At 42.8% G+C, this 17843-nt stretch overlaps 1 protein-coding gene and 1 pseudogene across 1 annotated transcript; both read right to left on the bottom strand.

The window, feature by feature from the left end:
* Positions 1 to 1444: 1444 nt before the first annotated feature.
* On the bottom strand, positions 1445 to 4953 carry LOC103978905 (cation/H(+) antiporter 19). Its single transcript, XM_009394859.3, has 3 exons — positions 4655 to 4953; positions 3102 to 4100; positions 1445 to 3015 (listed from the first exon to the last, which is right to left on the bottom strand). The coding sequence occupies exons 1-3, from the start codon at positions 4841 to 4843 to the stop codon at positions 1807 to 1809; spliced, it is 2397 nt and encodes a 798-aa protein (XP_009393134.2). The 5' UTR covers positions 4844 to 4953; the 3' UTR covers positions 1445 to 1806.
* A 6604-nt stretch (positions 4954 to 11557) lies between these two features.
* Positions 11558 to 13752, bottom strand: LOC135632554 (DEAD-box ATP-dependent RNA helicase 50-like; annotated as a pseudogene).
* Positions 13753 to 17843: the final 4091 nt, after the last annotated feature.

Raw genomic sequence — 17843 nt, 5'->3', positions numbered from 1 at the left:
CAATAAAAAATCTACATAATTAATTAATTAATTTGTAATTTCTATTCTGCCCTCTTCCTTCTTTTTTTTTACCACTTCAAAATCATATTTAAATTAAAAATCAAATAACAATGATGATTTTTTTATGTTAAATTAATTATATAGTGTTGAAAGGAAAGCGTTTGGGACTTGGCTTCTCGCGGATGAGGATGAAAGAGAAAAAACGATGATGAGATATGATAGAAACGAAGAAGACGAAGAGAACGATGCAGATACAAATGTTCTATCGATGTCGCTCAACAATTACATCGACTATGACATAGATGTAAAACGATAAAATGATCATTCGACATTTATATTGGTGTTGACGCAAATACAGAGCGGTATTTGCATTGATATCGAAATAGATGAAGAGTGGTGTGACCCTTGTCCTTCTTCCCCCTTTTATCAACACACGTAAGGAGGGGGGGAGATAATGAGTGATGCAAAACAATACGAGAATGTCGAGTATCACTCATCATTCTTCCCTCTTACATATGCTAAGCGATAAATGGAGAAAAAATGATAAGGGTCACATTACTTTATATATACGATGACATTGACATAGATACTTAGCAGGGCTCTGCATCTATATCCACGTTAGCATCGATGCTGATGTTGAACTATTTTTTTATCATTTTTTATATGTATTTTTTGTCAACATAGTTATCAAGCAACTTATGTAGAGCGTCATCATCGACGTTGTCCTTTTTTTTGCATTACATATTGTCGTCATTTTTTCTTCTCATTCTCTTCCTCCTCCTCTCCTACAAGAAGCAAAAGAAGTACCCAGTGTTCTCATCGATCACTAAGTCATTTTCGTCGACCACAATTACAATAATCACCTGTGTTCTCATTAGGACTCGGGCGGTTTGGGCGATCAATTGCTTGAAACAGATGGCCGGGGTCGGTTCAGCCCATCAACTCGGCGACCGGTCTGGTTCGAAAATGTCGAACCATCACATCAAATCCGCGTCAAGAATGCAAGCATAAAGCCATTTTGGGCCGGTTCGGTCCATGGCAAATCCTGCCCGACACAACCGGAGATATGCGCAAGTAGTTTTTCTTTCTTTTCCGGCATAAAGAAACAAATAAACCGGTATTTAAGTGCTGATATGAAAAAACATATTTCAAGTCAGCATCTCGCCATTCTCTACGTGCTATAAGAGACTCGGCTCCATACCATAAGAGTAAAAGGCCAAGACTCTCGTCCTAGATCACCAATATATGCTTAGATCACGATCACTATTTGATTTAGGAATTATGACATGTTGATGGCTACTTGCATCTTTCAAGTTAGACAATGCGAGATCGTGATTATGATAATTAGATCTATTCATCACCGTAAAAGGATATTTTCGATATGTCTCCAGATAAGATTTCTTCAATTGTATAAAGAAATCTTGTTGAAGGAAATCCTCCTTGATAGCCAAAATATAACAAAGGTTTCTTTTTGCGACAAAGTTCAATGGGTACACTTCTGTAACATTCTCATTCTGCTAGTATGAGAAGATGATGCTTTGTGAGGTTGTGGTACAAGTGAAGAGAGCAGAGCATGATGCTGGCATGTATCATCCTCTTCTACCTGCGTACACTGATGCTGTTCCTCATTACACTATCGTCATCACTCCGTGCTCATCGCATACTCCACTATGTATGGACGAAAAGGCTGAACTAACAGGCCGGCAATAGAGATCGACAAGCATGGAACCATAGGTGCGCTTCCCTCTCCAACGCCAAAGGGAAGCCGCCTGATGTGGTATGGTATTATTGACCACAACTTCCAGTCTACCTGCCTTTTCCTTTGTCATGGAGGGAAGACTCCGGCGTGGCAAAGGCCAGCGGTGTGTCGGGCACATCGTGCACCACCGCTACCTCCTCCACCAGCGTGGACGTGTCCCCCTTGGGATCGTACCTCTGGATCACAACCACCGACGCTGTGGTCGAGAACTCTGAGGCGGCCAGGTAGCTCCCCACGGGTCCCAGCTCCGGGCAGTCGCTCTTCTCGACCAGGGCGACCGCCGGCGGCGAGCGGCCCACGATGAAGATGTTGCACCGGCCTAAGTTCTTGATGGCCGCTATGATTCCCGCCTTGTCCGAAGCCGATGTCTCCTCGTACTTGACCGACCCATCGGATGCCGACGAGGATGGCAAATTGGCCCTGAAGTTGGAGATGCAGGCCTCATCTTTGGCAAGCTCATCCTGGTCCACTGTAGCGGCCGGGAGGAAGCGGAGAACCATGAGGGAAACGCCCGGGTGCTCCGCCATGCGCGTGCCGTAGGCTAGGACCTCGGGGTCGTCGGGGCCGCCGAAGAAGAGGACCGCGACTGTGTAGGATACCTCGTCGGAGGTGATCTTAGTGCTTCCGCCGAGGCCGCGGTCCACAAGAATGGCCACGGAGCAGGGTGCGTGGCGGAGGACTCGCTGGTTGACGAGATGGTATGCGTGGCCTATGGATTCGAAGGTGCCGTCGATCTGCTGCAGTTTGTGGAAGGGGAGGAGGATGAGGGCGGCGCGCTTCTGCTGAGCGCTGGTGACGATGTCCTCGTGGATGGTGTCGAGGTCGGATATGGCTGTCATGGGGCGAACGGTGACGGCGCTGAGCTGCCGGTACGCTTCGAAGGCCACGACCATCTGATCGGCGTTGCCCCCCTTGTTCCAGAAGGGTAGGCCGTTGCGGCGGGCCTTGTGGACCATGGAGATGGCTGACGACCGCTCCGAGAGCTCCATTAGGTGCATGGCATACACGGTAAGGCGGCGACGGCGGGTGCCGCGGGATGACTCGATGACGTTGACCATGGTGGGGATATTGCGGCTGCCGTGGAAGCAGGCAAGGACGCGGAGCTCGCTGTCCATATCTGACCTCTCCACCGTCCGGTGCCTGTAGGGCGCTGCTCGCCGGGCAGGCTTGTAGATGCCCATGACGATGGGAGTGGTAATGAAGGTGGTGAACAAAGCCATCAGCACCATGATGGCGAACGTCTCGTCGTTGAGCACCTGTTCGATATAATGTCGGCATAAGTCATACTGATAGGACGGGGGGAAAGGTGTATACATTGTGAATAGGGGAATACGTATCAGACCTTGCGGTCCTTGCCGATGTTGAGGACGATGAGCTCGACGAGTCCCTTGGTGTTCATGAGGAAGCCGAGGGTGACGGCCTCGCGTATGGGGACCTTGGCGACGACAGACGCGATGATGGTGCCGACGATCTTGCCGAGGCAGGCGTTGGTGATGACGAGGACAAGGAGGCCCCATGAGCGGCCGCCTTTGATGGTGGCGACGTTAGTCTTGAGGCCGCTGGAGACGAAGTAGAGCGGGAGGAAGAGGCCGGACACCAGGTCCTCCACCTTCTCGATGAGCACCCCCGCGAAGGGCCCATCCTTGGGCACGGCGATGCCCACCACAAAGGCGCCGAAAAGGGCGTGGATGCCGATAGCATCGGTGGTGAATCCTGCGGCGAGAACGAGAGTGAGGGTGGCGCAGATGTAGGACTCCTTGACGGGCTCGCCCTCCGGGGAGCGGCGGGCCATCCAGGCGAGCACGGGGCGGAGGAAGACGGCGACGCAGGTGACAAAGGCGATGCCAGTGAGTAGGACCCAGAGGGAGACGATCGGGGAGCCGTTGCCGGAGAGGGCGATGGCGAGGGCGAGGAGGATCCAGGCGGCGACGTCGTTGACGGCGGCGGCGGACATGGCCATGCGGCCCAGGTCGGTGGTGAGGAGCTTGAGCTCGGCGAGGATACGGGCGAGGACAGGGAAGGCGGTGATAGATAGGGCAACACCCATGAAGACGAGGAAGGGGCCCTGGCGGGTGCCCTTGACGATGGTGGAGCGGAGGACGACAGAGGTCCCGACACCGAGGACGAAGGGGAGGGAGATGCCGGCGAGGGCGATGGCCAGGGCGCCCTTGCCGGTGCGGCGAATGGCCCGGATGTCGAGCTCCAGCCCCACCAGGAAGAGGAAGAAGATGAGGCCGATGTTGGCCAGGGTGTCAAGCACCGTCATGCTGTGCTTTGGGAACACGTTCTCCGTGAACCTTGTGCTGCGGCCCAGCGCTGAGGGCCCCAACAGTATGCCGCCCTGCAAACATTTCGTCCCCCATTTAGCACATAAAGCATATTATTATGTATCTGTAGTTCTCTTGCGATCATAAATGCAACAAAGTCGGCAACATCGTCGACATGCGACGCTGTGCCATCCTACCAAAGGAATAGGACGTGCATTCAATGCCTCGGAGTCAGCGCTATAAGTGTCCTATCAACAAAGGTTGCTGTCATTTCACGGCACTGGCCTTTCAGTCTTTTAACTAAAGGTTTGGCTCGTATACGTCGCCACGCAACGCAAAGTCAAATCATATGACTAACGTTGGAATCCAAAGTCAAGTCGTACCAGGATTCCGTAGATACAACAACAGGTGGATGTCTAAGATCTCTTAGCTTCTAAAATCATTATACTGTTGGGACACAGAACGTCCAGATCTCTGATATCTTCTTTTAAGATTAGGGTTTGGATTCACGACAAGAGGAGAGGAGAAGCATTCTCAACACTCTCCACCTTGATCATCGGGCTCGTAAAAGAACAAAGGGACGATTGTCTGAGGAAGACGAAGTAGGATGAGGAGGATAGGGGCTTACGATGATCTCTGCGATGACGCGGGGCTGGCGGAGGGGGCGGAGGACGAAGGCGAGGGCTCGGGTGACGACCACCACCAGGCAGATCTGGAGGATGATGAGCGGCAGCGCGTGGTGCAGTGGGTTGTCCCCGTCCCACGACCCATTCGACGTCACCGTCGACGGTGTCGGACACGCACTCGTCGTGGCCATAAGTATATTGACACCGCGGAGGAGGAGTGAGAGGAAGAGGAGAGCAGGTTTTTGTCCCTCAAAAGGAAGCCTGCCTTCTTCTTCTTCTTCTTCTTCTTGAAGGAGAGACTTGGTGCAGTTTGGTGACGCGCTGCTGCGCTATTTATAGCTAACAGCACTGTGCCACGTGTCACAGCATGCGGACTTCTCTGTGTACTACAGCATGCTGCAATGATAATGGCAATACTTTTATCACATGTATTAAAATGATCGCGATCGACGTGGCTGAATCACATCCCTTATTTAATCACTGATATAAAACAATAATGATCTCAGCAACTGTCATTCTCTCGATTTAATTGACCAGCCGTGGGAAATACTGCACGCCGTTGACTTTTGCGCCATGGAAGACCAACCGGTTCGAAGTGAGAGTCAAAGTGTCAGCTGCTCCCGGCCGACATAATGATCTTGAAACGCTGCTACTATGTCACGTACTGCTAATCTTCTTATTCCCAATCGTGTAAGCAAAGCATAACCAAATGTGTGGGTCAACAATTCTACATGTTGACCTTATCAATTTTGCTGTCATTTTTTATTCTCAAAGATTAATTAGAAGTGATGAGTTGTTCCGACGAGCTGTCATAACACACAACATAATGCTATACAACGTTCATGAACTGCTGTTCTCCTCTCCTGCTCAAGTCAACCCTGATGACAACGTTAAATTCTATTATTATATTGGACACTCCTTAGGTTGTATGTCAACACATTACAATGGGACTCATTCCTATCCTTTGAAGTATCAAACTTGGCATGTTCCTCCTCCTTGTAATCTAATTCTTCAGGAGAAACCACATGCACACATCTGTCATGGACCGAGTCGAGTGTGTATTGCTTCCGGTGTGCTATTGGGTTGGATCCATCGATTAGGAAGTACGAACTCAAATGCAGATCTAAATGTGAGCAGTAACATATCAGCTACAACATATTGGATCTGCGTATTGATCGAGAATTACGATTCGATCCAATAGTTTGGTCAACGTGATTCCATGCTTTGTTGCTGCGGTGTCGGGTTAGTGGATCATCCAGATCCATTCACATATTTATACTCTTGAAGTTTGAAAATAACATATTTGCCCCTTTGAAATTTTAGGAGTATATATATCCTTCAATTATTTAGTTTGTTCATGTATAACAAGTGTGTTTGCGGGAAGCAGAACAATGAACAGTTTGTTTGCGGGAGTAGTCCAAGAGGATGATAATCTTCAAAACTTCCTGAGAGAAGAAAACGAAGAAAGAAATTATTCCAATGGAACAAATATGTAGGACAGATAAGTCCCGACTCTCCAGAGGAAAAATCATGTGCAACGAACCGCACATGATTTCGCTTAAGATAATGTATCGTGTGGCCTCCGAATCAGACAAAAAAAAACCCTGAGATACCGATTGTCATGTGACGTCAGCATCCCACGAAAAGAAGGTAACTGGTCACAATCATCAAGGGACCCACCCAAATATCCGCATTCTCACGTGGGAACCACCGTGGGTCCAACTGACGACTTTTATCCTCCGAGTGGCATCACCCGCTGTGGGTTCCGAAGGAAGACTTTTGGCAACCGAAGGATGATCAAGGTATCTGCTCTCGATCACGTTCATTCTCTGCGCGAAGCCCGCTACGTGCATGGTGGGGACAACAAGATGGAAGTCAAAGAGTACCCAACGCAATCATCCTTCAGCTTAGGCGTGCTTGAACTCCGGTCAACCGTCGAAGCAGAACTTCTCCAAACACACAAGATACCAAAGATGATGATAAGCGAGACAGGGTGGGGGAGGGTTACAGCCGTTCGCACGCACTCGAGATACTTTGGGAGTTAAAGAAGAGAGAGACAGAATAAGTCAGAGACGACTTTTTGATTTCTGTACATCAATGGAGCTGCATCCGGTCAACGCCGTTTGGGCGTAATATTTTATGGGCAAGAATTGAGGTGAAGACTTGATTGGCAGTGGAGCAGACGGTGCTTTCATCTGATAACTTTTTCGGCGCTGTAAGCAAGGAATCTGACTCGCATCTTATACGTACAGTTCCTCCTCCGTCGCCGGGTCGTCTGCCACTTTGGGTTTTGCCGTCTTTTATCTCAACCTGTAGAGAGAGAGAGAGAGGATAAGTTCTTTCTTGTATTGAATGCATAGTTGTTGAGGTGTGTTCCATCTTGTAGTTTGACGACGATAATATTTAAGGTTTGAGAATACATAGAATAATCTACAGGTGAAGGGACGGAAGAAGAACCGGTCTTGGCGAAGCACAACAAGATTTTATTGATGGAAGATATATTTTATGAAAATAATTGATATGTTCTTCCTATTTATAGAAGTTATGATTAACAAAGTAGCGAGATTTTCTCGTACAAGAAATCTTATCTGCTATCATCACCCACTCTTTGGAATTCTTGATAAGCCGAATTGCCAGTCAAATGTTTAAGTCCAAGTTAATGATAGTTATAAGTTCTTATAAATCGATTTAAATCTTTTCTTACGCTTTGACGTGGCACTAAACAAAAGAGCTTGAAGAACAAGTGTCATAAGACTTCATTCTGAACTCATCTGTGCCACAACATCATCGATGCTTTCTTATCGATTCTTCAAGCAACAAAATAGATATATGTACACGATCTACATGCGATGTTGAATTATGCATGCAAGATTTGTGTCCACTGCATAGACTTTTTGTTCCCGAATCTACAGAGAAGAAATCTTAAAGCTGTCTTAATCGAAGACTGCAACTCTGCAGTTCAGAGGAGTACAAAATTCTTTCGCGCATGCGCGAAAACCCTATCCGTGAGCATGACTTGGAAGACAACGATGGAGCACATGAAATTAATGAGAGTTAGCTTTGTAAACCATGCCCTTAAAAGCATGCTTACTTGTGTGGGCCTTCACGCCTACCCTCTCTGAATCGTCAACACACTGCTCCACTCGTCTTTATTAAGGTTAGGTCAAACTGTTACAAAGAGAATCTCCTCTCTCTCTCTCTCTCTCTCTCTCTCTCTCTCTCTCTCTGTTCATACTTCACCATGATGTGCAACAACACAGATTCGCCATTAACATTCCATATATCCATTGAATTCTTCAAAGAGAGAGAGAGAGAGAGAGAGGTGTTTATCTTCTAGATACTATATCAATTTGGAGAATACAATTTGACGTGATACTCGATGGCAGTGTTTATCTTCTACACACTACATTAATTTGGAGAATACAGCTTGAAATGATGCGAGTAATATTATATACCGAGGTAGAAAATAGAGTTGTCTTTATTCCTGTTCCCACTCGCACGCATGGTGTCGTACGTAAGATGTACGTAAGCCATGCAGGTGATGACCAATGCCTCCAAGTATGTCGACGACTTCCGGGGAGAGTTCATTTACGTGATTCGATCCAACTCTATGATAGAATATGGAATTGCTAAAGTTAGATAGATCAATAAATTTATTAGATCCAACGTGGATCTTCTATCCTTAACTAGTAACTCGTTCATATCTGACGTATGATGCAATAACTTATTTGAGAGCGAAGATTATCTTCCGCTTGGTCATCCTTAGGTTCTTATCGGATTCAAGTTCGGATCCTAAATGAATCATGCTCGAATCATATCAGAACATTTGAAAAGTATGGTTATCATTGTGACGCATCAACTACTCTTACCTAACACTGACAAATGTTCTTCCTCCCTTTCAGACGATGGAGACTGATCATTCAACTGCATAAGCATTTGGTTGCATTGAACTTTGGAGAGCTCCGCAAGTCGATCGCAACAAGCAAGACAAATGTGGATTGAATGGGGCTTCTTCTGACCCCACTCACCTTTCACATGCAATCTTCCACGTTACTCACTCAATATCAACAACAACAACAACAACAATAATAATAATGATAATAATAATAATAATAATAGACTTATATGAGGTTTAATAGATTAAAATATCTACTATATCCTTAAGATTAAGCATCATGATAGAGGAATTTTTAATGATATTTAGATAAATTAAAAGTTTTGACTAATAATTGACATTCAATAATCGATGAAGATCGTACTAAAACACTTTCTTCAAAGGAATAAAATATATCGTACAAAAGCAATATGACGAATGGTGAGTGCCCACGTCAAGAGCCAAGTTAATTGCCTATGCGACTCAAATTAATGGTGAGTGCGACGTGAACGACTAGCACGCCACCATGAACGAGTAGCAGTGATGGGTGGCGTTGGATTCGGCGTTCGAAGGGTGTGGTTTCCAAGTCGACATGGAGGCGTGTGTGAATGCGACGATCCGTGCGTCACAGCTTCGATCACAAGCGATAAGAAATATTTTGAACCCAACACACGTCACAGTTAATGTCATACACGAATCCATAGCAAGATATTGTTTGACTCACGTGCCACAATGCCAGCTCGAGAATCAATAAGGGGAACATCTCCACACGCAAGTCAAAATCCGTATCGAGACACAGGTTCGACGTGTCCCGTCCCGAGAACTTGGGGTGGTGCCGTATGACGTCGCTCCGTGCGTCTCGAGACGACGGTCGGTTAGAAGTGTCGTCTCAACTCTCGAAGATCATGGGCCACATCGAACCCGCGTGCAACCGACCCTCATACAAAAGTATAAAAGCCCATGGTCGGCATCCGCTCAAAGGAGAGAAACAATTTGACCTACAACTGACTTGCTCGCCGGAGGGGCTAAAATCGAAAATCACCCGACGAAGGTCATTTTTGCAGGAAAGCAGCCACCTACGACCCGCAAGCGTTCTGACCTCGGAAGTCGTCGACCGAAGTCCCCAAGGCAAGCCATCAACCGGTACCCGGACCGAGAGACACCGATCAAGACATCGTCGCAAGGGCCCGGTCGACCTCGGCAGACAAAAAAACTCCCGATATCGACCCGTGGACCAAGTCATGCTGACTCACCAGCCACAACACGTTTGTTCACCGACAACAAGTAGGGGTGACCTGAAACCGGAATCGAACCGTCCCGATAGTTCATTGATTTCGAATGGAATCAAATCATTTTTAGTCGATTTCGATTTGGCACTTAATTTTTGAAAAATCCGGTTAAATAGAGTAAATTATATATATATATATATATATATATATATATATATATAACACAAAAAGAGTGCTCATGTTATAATGATTAAAGTGTTGCTTTTAAATTAAAGAAACCTTATTTTGAATCTTTATAATGTCATTTATTTGATTATAATTTTTATAGTTTTATAATTTCATATAATTTTTTTTGTATGTTACTACACTCATTATAGTTATATATTTATTTTTTTTTAAAATAAAATTATAAATATATATATTTTTATATTTTAAAATTATTTTTAATAAAAAAATTTGATGATTCGAACCAAAATCGGAACTGCTCGAATCGGAATAAACTGTTCTGGTTCACTTCCAGAATCTGAACCTGTGTAGTTTAGTTCCGATTTTTAGTTTGAAAAATCAAAACAAATGATTTGAAAATCAAAACAAATGATTTGAAAATCAAAATCGATAGTTTCCAAGTCACGATCACCCCTATTCCCAAGCACCAAGTCATGAGACATTGAAGTAAGAGATGTGGATGATGACAAGATCAATTAAAAAACGACTCAGGTATTTGTTTAGTGGTTGATCTATACAAAAAACAAGATTGAGTGGGATTCTCAATGTGATCCCTTTGACGATTTAGTTAGATCCCAAAACGATCATTAACATTGATTCTTGTAGCCAAATTGAAATTTTATAATAGATTTAATTGAAAGAAATATTTTTCTAATTTACTATTTTGGATTGATGTCCATATGACTTAATTGTTATTAATATTTTTTTTTTTTTTACAAACTATGCTATCATATGTATTAAAGTAAATAATTTTCGTATCAAACGCCTCCGTAAGAATTTGTAACGTTGACTTTTTCGAGCAATGCTAAACTCACAGTGTTTTTGGTTTTTGATATCATGTTCTCCGAGAGAAGTTGGATGAATATGAGAGCTGGTAATTGAAGCGAATTGTTCATGAACATATTGGATTAGACCATATCCAATCAATGGAAAGACATCACATCAAGCATGATTAAGGAATAAATTCTTTCAGAATTTATTGATGATCATTCACAAATAATATTGAATGTAAATCGATTGTAATTGATAATTGACACTTGTGAGGATCTTGATGTCCATACAAGAACCATTTGATCCTAGTACTTGTTGATGTAGTTGATAATTTACACTTGTAGGGATATGGAATGTTTCAATGATCCATCGGATCAGAGAGATGATGTGTAGATAAAAACAATGTAAAATAGATAAGGTTGATATGTGCCAAAATCTTTCATGACAATGAAAAGCTGTGAAATGAAGATACAGCTTGGAGATGTGTCGACCACTTTATTTGCTCCTAGTTCTCCAATCCCACAACCAGCAGATAGAAAGAAAGCCGGTGTTCTAGTGTCCAAGAATCAGCTATTTGTAAGTTCGGAGTATGATATGGAAAATTTTATGAGAATTTAGGATGAACTGAAGCATAAAAGATGATTTCAGAAAGATTACCTCAACCAATCAGGTTTTCGGTGGTACGGTGTTGCTCTTGACAGTTTCTCTTTGTCATCTCGCTATTGAAACAAGAAACAGGAGCATCGGTCAGCATCTGTGGTATAAGATAGAGAGGATCATCAGTTTGGAGAAGAGAGAAGCAGCAGTCACCTATGGCATGGATGGCCTTTCTTGTTCCTTTCCATAATCCTCCTGGCCAAGGAGACCTGCTTTGTCGTAGGCCGTGCCGTTGCCTCCGGCGCCCTGAGCTGTCCTTCCAACATGACAGACATACTCGATAGGGTCACGAGGGAAGTCAAATAGTAACACATGGTCCACACCTGCAAAGTCTATGCCCCGTGATGCCCTGTCGAAAGATCATCAATATCAGTGAGGAAAAAAGGACTAATTGCCTTGTCATTACCTACCGAACCCAGATTCTTGGTTTTCTTTCTTTTTTATTCAACACAAGCATAGGAAGATAAAAAAAAAGAAAAAGGCAGAGGGCATGATGAAGATAATTGTAACCAAGGATTTCAATATATCATTAATTAATGTGTATGATCTTAAAAAAACTATGCTATTATACCTAATTCAGCATGCAATATCAGTTTGTCAGCCATGCCTTTTCCTGCAATTGGTTATTTCACCACAATCAAAGTAAGACAACTCAAATGAGCTACGGTAAAATGTTCATTAGCCGGAAGCCATGACAGTATATTACTTACAAGAGTAAAGGACATGTGATAAAAGTTAAACCAGCTAAACTGCTATCTAAACACCATCATTATAGCTTATTGAGCAACTCTTTTTCGCTACACACTTTGCTAGATTTGGAGCAGGCTCCCAGAATCCGAGGATTATGAAACTAAACATGTCACATGCGTTAGCAAATCAGATGTGTTTTCTAATTTTCATGTTTTCTAAAACAAGCTACATAGATAATTTTGAGACAATGAATACAATATTTGCCACATTTGTGTTACCTGTCAGTGCAGATCAGAAACATTTAATCTTTTGAACATGAGTTAAGAAACCCTCATGTTTGATAAGAGTACTTCCTGTGCTATAGCGGCATGGAATGGCAAGACTTTGATTTGAGATCCTTTCCTGCCGGAGTGATTCAACACATTCTTGACCTTTCTGCAAATTTCAATCTGTGGAACAAAACAAGGTAACTGCTTAACATAAAAAGGAGACACCCAGTTGGATGCAATCGGCAGAACTCGAGGAATGATTGCCTACTATTACAAAAGATGCTGCCAACTTGAAGTCAACATATGAAGGGCTCCTCGGCTAAGACACATTCTTTTAAGATGGATCTTTAAATTTGCCGAAGTAAGAAAGCAATAATGTCCAGTCAGCATGATTACATTACTCATTCTGTTTTATTTTTATAACTTCCATGTTTCTAATTAGTCAAAACATAAATTTAAAAATTCAACGTTACCTTATTGCAGAAAACAATTGTTTTAGGAACTGGCAATTCTTCTAAAAGCTGCAGAAGAACATATTTCTTATTTTTCAAAGCAGTATCTGGATTCTTCTCCTCCCCATCAGCACCACTGTAGTCAACAAGAACTTGCAAGTGAAAATGTAGGTCACTAAAAGTTCCAAATCAAGTTAATTGCTACAGGCAATGGCCATCATTCATCTAATTGAAGGACAGAGCGGCAAGATATTTATCCTGTAACAACAAAGGGACAAGCTGTCGGTTTCCATTTCAATGTAGGTCCACTAGATTTCTCATTTAACAAATTTTGTGAGTTTGGCAACTTTAATTTAGATTGATTTCATTCCCTGTGTCAGAAAGAGTAAGGAGAACATAAAAGTGATCTGTACAGTGTTATACATACCCTTTCTGTACAGAATTATTTATCTGGCTATATCCCAAGAGCATGCAAAGGGATGATACTGCATGTCTATGACCAATAATTGGTTTCTAACTTTATTTGTGCTTTTAAAACTAAACAAAACACAATAAATTCTTTCTCATTAATGTCAAATAATACAGACAGATTGATCAATGATGTCGTGTTTGGTAGCTTATGATACTGTTGTAAAGGCATTCATCCGTGTTTTTCTTAAACATGTCAATAGTCACTTATTTGGTTTCTCAAACTGCCAATTATCACTTGATATTTCACCTATAAACAATAATGACCAGAGATTAAGCCAAAATTCTGCATTCACAGTTGGTTAATTAATTACAGCAAACTAGCCACCTTTAACCAAACCATCAAAACTAAATGGTATAGATCAAGTTCAACTATTGGTGGCTCAGAGAGAAAAAACGATAAAGAGAGAAAAAGATGGTGATGGTGACATCAAACACCAACCTGTGAAGCCAATTCAGCAGTAGGAACCAATATTATCACTCTTGGGCTCCTTGATGATGCTTTACCAAGCCCTAGTATCTCTTCCTGTCTTAAGCATTATATAGTTGGAGCAAGATAATCCAATGTCTTACCAGATCCACTCTGATCAGCAATAACACAAGTCTTTCCTTCTATAATAGGTCAATATGCCATTGCCTGCAGTATTCAAAAATACATAAAAGTGCTACTTGAGTTTCCACAAGCCACTTTATTCCCAAATCAAACCAGTGATCAATTTGGATAATTTCATTGACATAATTGTGGACAGATTCAGAAGCAAGCCAAGGATCTAATATGAGAATTTGGCTGAACAGAATTTATATAATGTTTGCATGAGAGGAAACCCATAAAATTTATCTTCGATCAAATTTACTAGATTTGACAGCAACATGATTCTCTGAGATCATAGAAACTAAGCAAGCTTATAAGGGGTTCATCCTATCAAACATGATCAGAGGTTATCATATAGTGTGAGACTTCCGGTATAGACCAGAAGAAAAAGTAAAGCAAATTTTCTCAGCCGAAACTAAGAAACTGAAACTAAGAAACACCTGAATATGTGAAGGGCGAAGGAACATCAGGCCCCTCAAAGCACCGACCATGTCATCTGTGCAATCGACATCTTTGAAAGATTTCCTGCTAAAAAATCCAGCATCAGTAGCCATTTTACTGTGCTGCTTCGACTGGCCAGCTAAGCAGCACCTCCCCATCCCATGAAGGAAGCATTCCTTGGAACAGATCTGTCTAGAAATGAAGCATAATCATCTTCTCTAGAATTCAAGCGCAAAGAATTTGTGGCTTCAATCTCTTCATTCACTGCTGAATTGTCCTTCAAATATGAATCCTGAGGAGAGTCACCCTGTGCTCTGCCAGAACCAAATGAATCTATTCGATTGGCATCACTTGAAGATGAATCTCCAGCAATCGTGGCACTTCCAATTTGAGAATCTTCCATATAATTTTTGGAGGTTTCCTTTATCAAGGATTTCAGATTCTGTGCCTTTCAGCCTTCTGAAACTTCGAAGAGATCCACCAGCAGGCGCAACTCTCTTCATTCACATCTATGGTTCATCTTACAGGTCCATACCAGTGTGCCGATCAGCTGTTGGTACAGTACATACTGAGTTGTATCAAAGATACCAGACACATGATATATAAAGATATACCAATGTACCGCCTATATTGGTCTTCTATCGGACTGCGTACCGAGCGGTAATGCAAGCCGACTCACATCAACTTCTGCGGTAAAAAAAAACCTCTGCAACCTTAGAAGACGATTGATAAGAAAGAATCAGGATAAAACATCTCATAGTATGAAGACCAGCTCTTAATGAAGAAGCAGCAACCATCAACCTGTCCTCACCAATCATGACCAGCTCAACAATGTGTATGTCTCAACAAAAGGAAAAATTAAATCACATGTTGGGTTTTTTACCAACTCATTACCGCGTTCTTTAGAACGTGAGGTTGGGTTTCTGCCTCATGAATGGAATTGTAATCCACGAAGGTTACAAGCGGGGGAGAGGACAAGGATTTCTCACTTTCCTGTCGATCGTCGGCGACAGGGGGTTTCCAAGAGAGGACCTCCGCAGAGGGGATGGGGGTGTCGGCATCGTTGTTGTCATCGGAGCCTTCCCAGACGATGAACTTCTCCCCAGTCTCTCTGTCTACCAGGCGGTAAGCGCCGGCCGTCTCCATAGGGATGCGCTAGTAGCCGCGGCAGCCAGACGCCGGAGCCACCACCGGCGACGCATCCCTCTCCCCTTGAGGGGGCGTGTTCGAAGGAGAAGCCACATCAGCAGCGGAGGGCGAGGAGGCGCCGAGTCGGAGAAAGAAGAGGAGGAAGTAAAGGGCTTTGGAGAGAGGAGAAGGGGAGGTCCATCTGAAGAAGGGGAGGAGGAGGAGCGCTGCTCGCCAGCATTTTGTTCTCACGTCACTCTATCGGGAGGAGTTACACATTACCCCCGACAGCTTACACCTATTTTATTCTAGATTTAAAAATTTTATATTATTTTTTTTATAATTATAAAAATAAAATATTTAATTTTATTTATCATAAAATGAGTAAAAAGATAATTTTAACGATGATGACGAATTCGTGGGTGACTATTATAGTGGTGATCGACGATGACGTGGTTGTCGACCTTGTCAATGTCGATTCAAATATCGATGACAAGAAGGAAGAGGAGAAAGAAGACGAGGGAAGGTATCTACGTTGGAGTTACACCACTCTACCTCTTATGAAATTGTTCTGCATTTGTGTCAAAGCCGAAGGAGGAAGAAGAGGTAGGTGAGACATTGCCAACAACAAGAAGGGAGAAGGAAGACGAGGCAAGTGAGGTAGAGTGGATATGAACGATGAATCTCAAAACCCTAGCCAAAATGACAATTCTCACGATTCAAAGGCTAATCGTAATGATCCCATCGTTTCTTCGTTATCTCACTCGTTGTATCAGTCATCGCCATCTTTCTGATATTCTCCCCCACCACCACGGTATCAAAGGTGAGCGAGAAGGAGGATAAGGGTTTGTTGTCTCTGCCATCATCAGATTTGTACTATTCAGGCCTCCATTTTTCGTCCGATTGTATCCCCTCTAATTGCGGGTGGAGTTGTTCCAGAAGCAAGTTAGCGACCATGCCTCTATGGCCAAGACGTATGCATCGTTCGTGCGTTGGCTAAAGCCTGAGAACTCGAAGCAAGTATTCCTCTTCATCGACCTCGCTCACAACCTCTCTCCTTCTTGTCGCCCATCATCCCTTTCTCGAATCCGTTATGCTACTAGACGAAGTGACAGTCTGAGGATTTGAGCATGGTGTTATACAAATACCTCATCTTCCTTCTCCCTCATCGTTGTCAGTGACACAGATGCCTCACATGCCTCCTCTTCCTCCTCCGGCATTGACGCAAATGCAGAGTGGCCTCAGAGGAGCAAAAGAAGGTAAAGTGGTGTGGTATCGATGCAAATGCCTAACCTTTCTCCTCTTTCTTCTTCGATGCTGACGTAAATGCCTCATCTTTCTCCTCGTCGTCGATATTCGGATTGACATCGACAAGGCCAACCATCGCTTCATTGCCATCGACTACCACCACAACCACCATCCACGATGCCACATATTGTATCTTCCATAAAACCGATGACGTTAGGATAAATGAGGTTAAATGATTATTTTCATAATTATATGAATTTCAATGTAAATTTTTTAAGTCTAAGAACCATGATACTAAAAATGTCTAGCTCGAAAGGAGGATGACGAAAACCCTAATTTCTATATAATTAATTAGTTTGTAATAAAAAATCTATTACAAACTAAGGAGGATGACGGAAGGAGGGATAAGGATTCCTCGCAATAAAAAATCTATATAATTAATTAGTTTGTAATTTCTATTTTGCCCTCTTCCTTTTTTGTCCCACTTCAAAATTATATTTAAATTTAAAAATAAATAACAATGATGATTTTTATGATAAATTAATTATATAATGTTGAAAGGAGAATTTGATTATATCAAGGGAATGAGCTGTTGGCAAATGCTTGTAGAAAGTATTTTCTCATTGTAGAACAATTAAGTTGTTTGATTATTTTATTACAAAAAGAATCGAGTAACCCTGTTTAAAAAAGTCAAAATAATCTCCATCTGAAATTATTACTACAATAATTAATTCTCTTTAAAAGATCTGAATAACATTTGCCCACTTTGATGAAGTGGAATGGGGAAGTTTGTAATTGCTACTAATGGTGGTTGTTTTACTTGTGTAAGAACATTGTAGAAGTTTCAGTGAGAAGTTAGGAAAATAGCTGCTCTTTTATGCAAGACATCTGCAAGTGACTAAGAATCTTAATAGAATGGGAGTTGACAAATGAACTGTTCGCAAATACCATGGATTTGTGGTCGTAGCATCCAAAATGTATCTATAAAGATGTCAAGTGAGTAACAGAGCTATATAACATTTCCCATGCAGAAATGTTGTTGATGAAGTTTTTATTCCGGCTGTATGAGATATTTTTATCCAACTCATGCAGGATATCATGATCAACTACAGCAAGCACGCTGGGACTTCACATTTTTCTCAGTACA

The sequence above is a fragment of the Musa acuminata genome, chromosome BXJ3-3, assembly GCF_036884655.1.
Source record: "Musa acuminata AAA Group cultivar baxijiao chromosome BXJ3-3, Cavendish_Baxijiao_AAA, whole genome shotgun sequence".
NCBI lineage: Eukaryota > Viridiplantae > Streptophyta > Magnoliopsida > Zingiberales > Musaceae > Musa > Musa acuminata.
The sequence above is the reverse complement of the archived record's forward strand: the minus strand, read 5'-3'. Positions and strand labels throughout refer to the sequence as shown.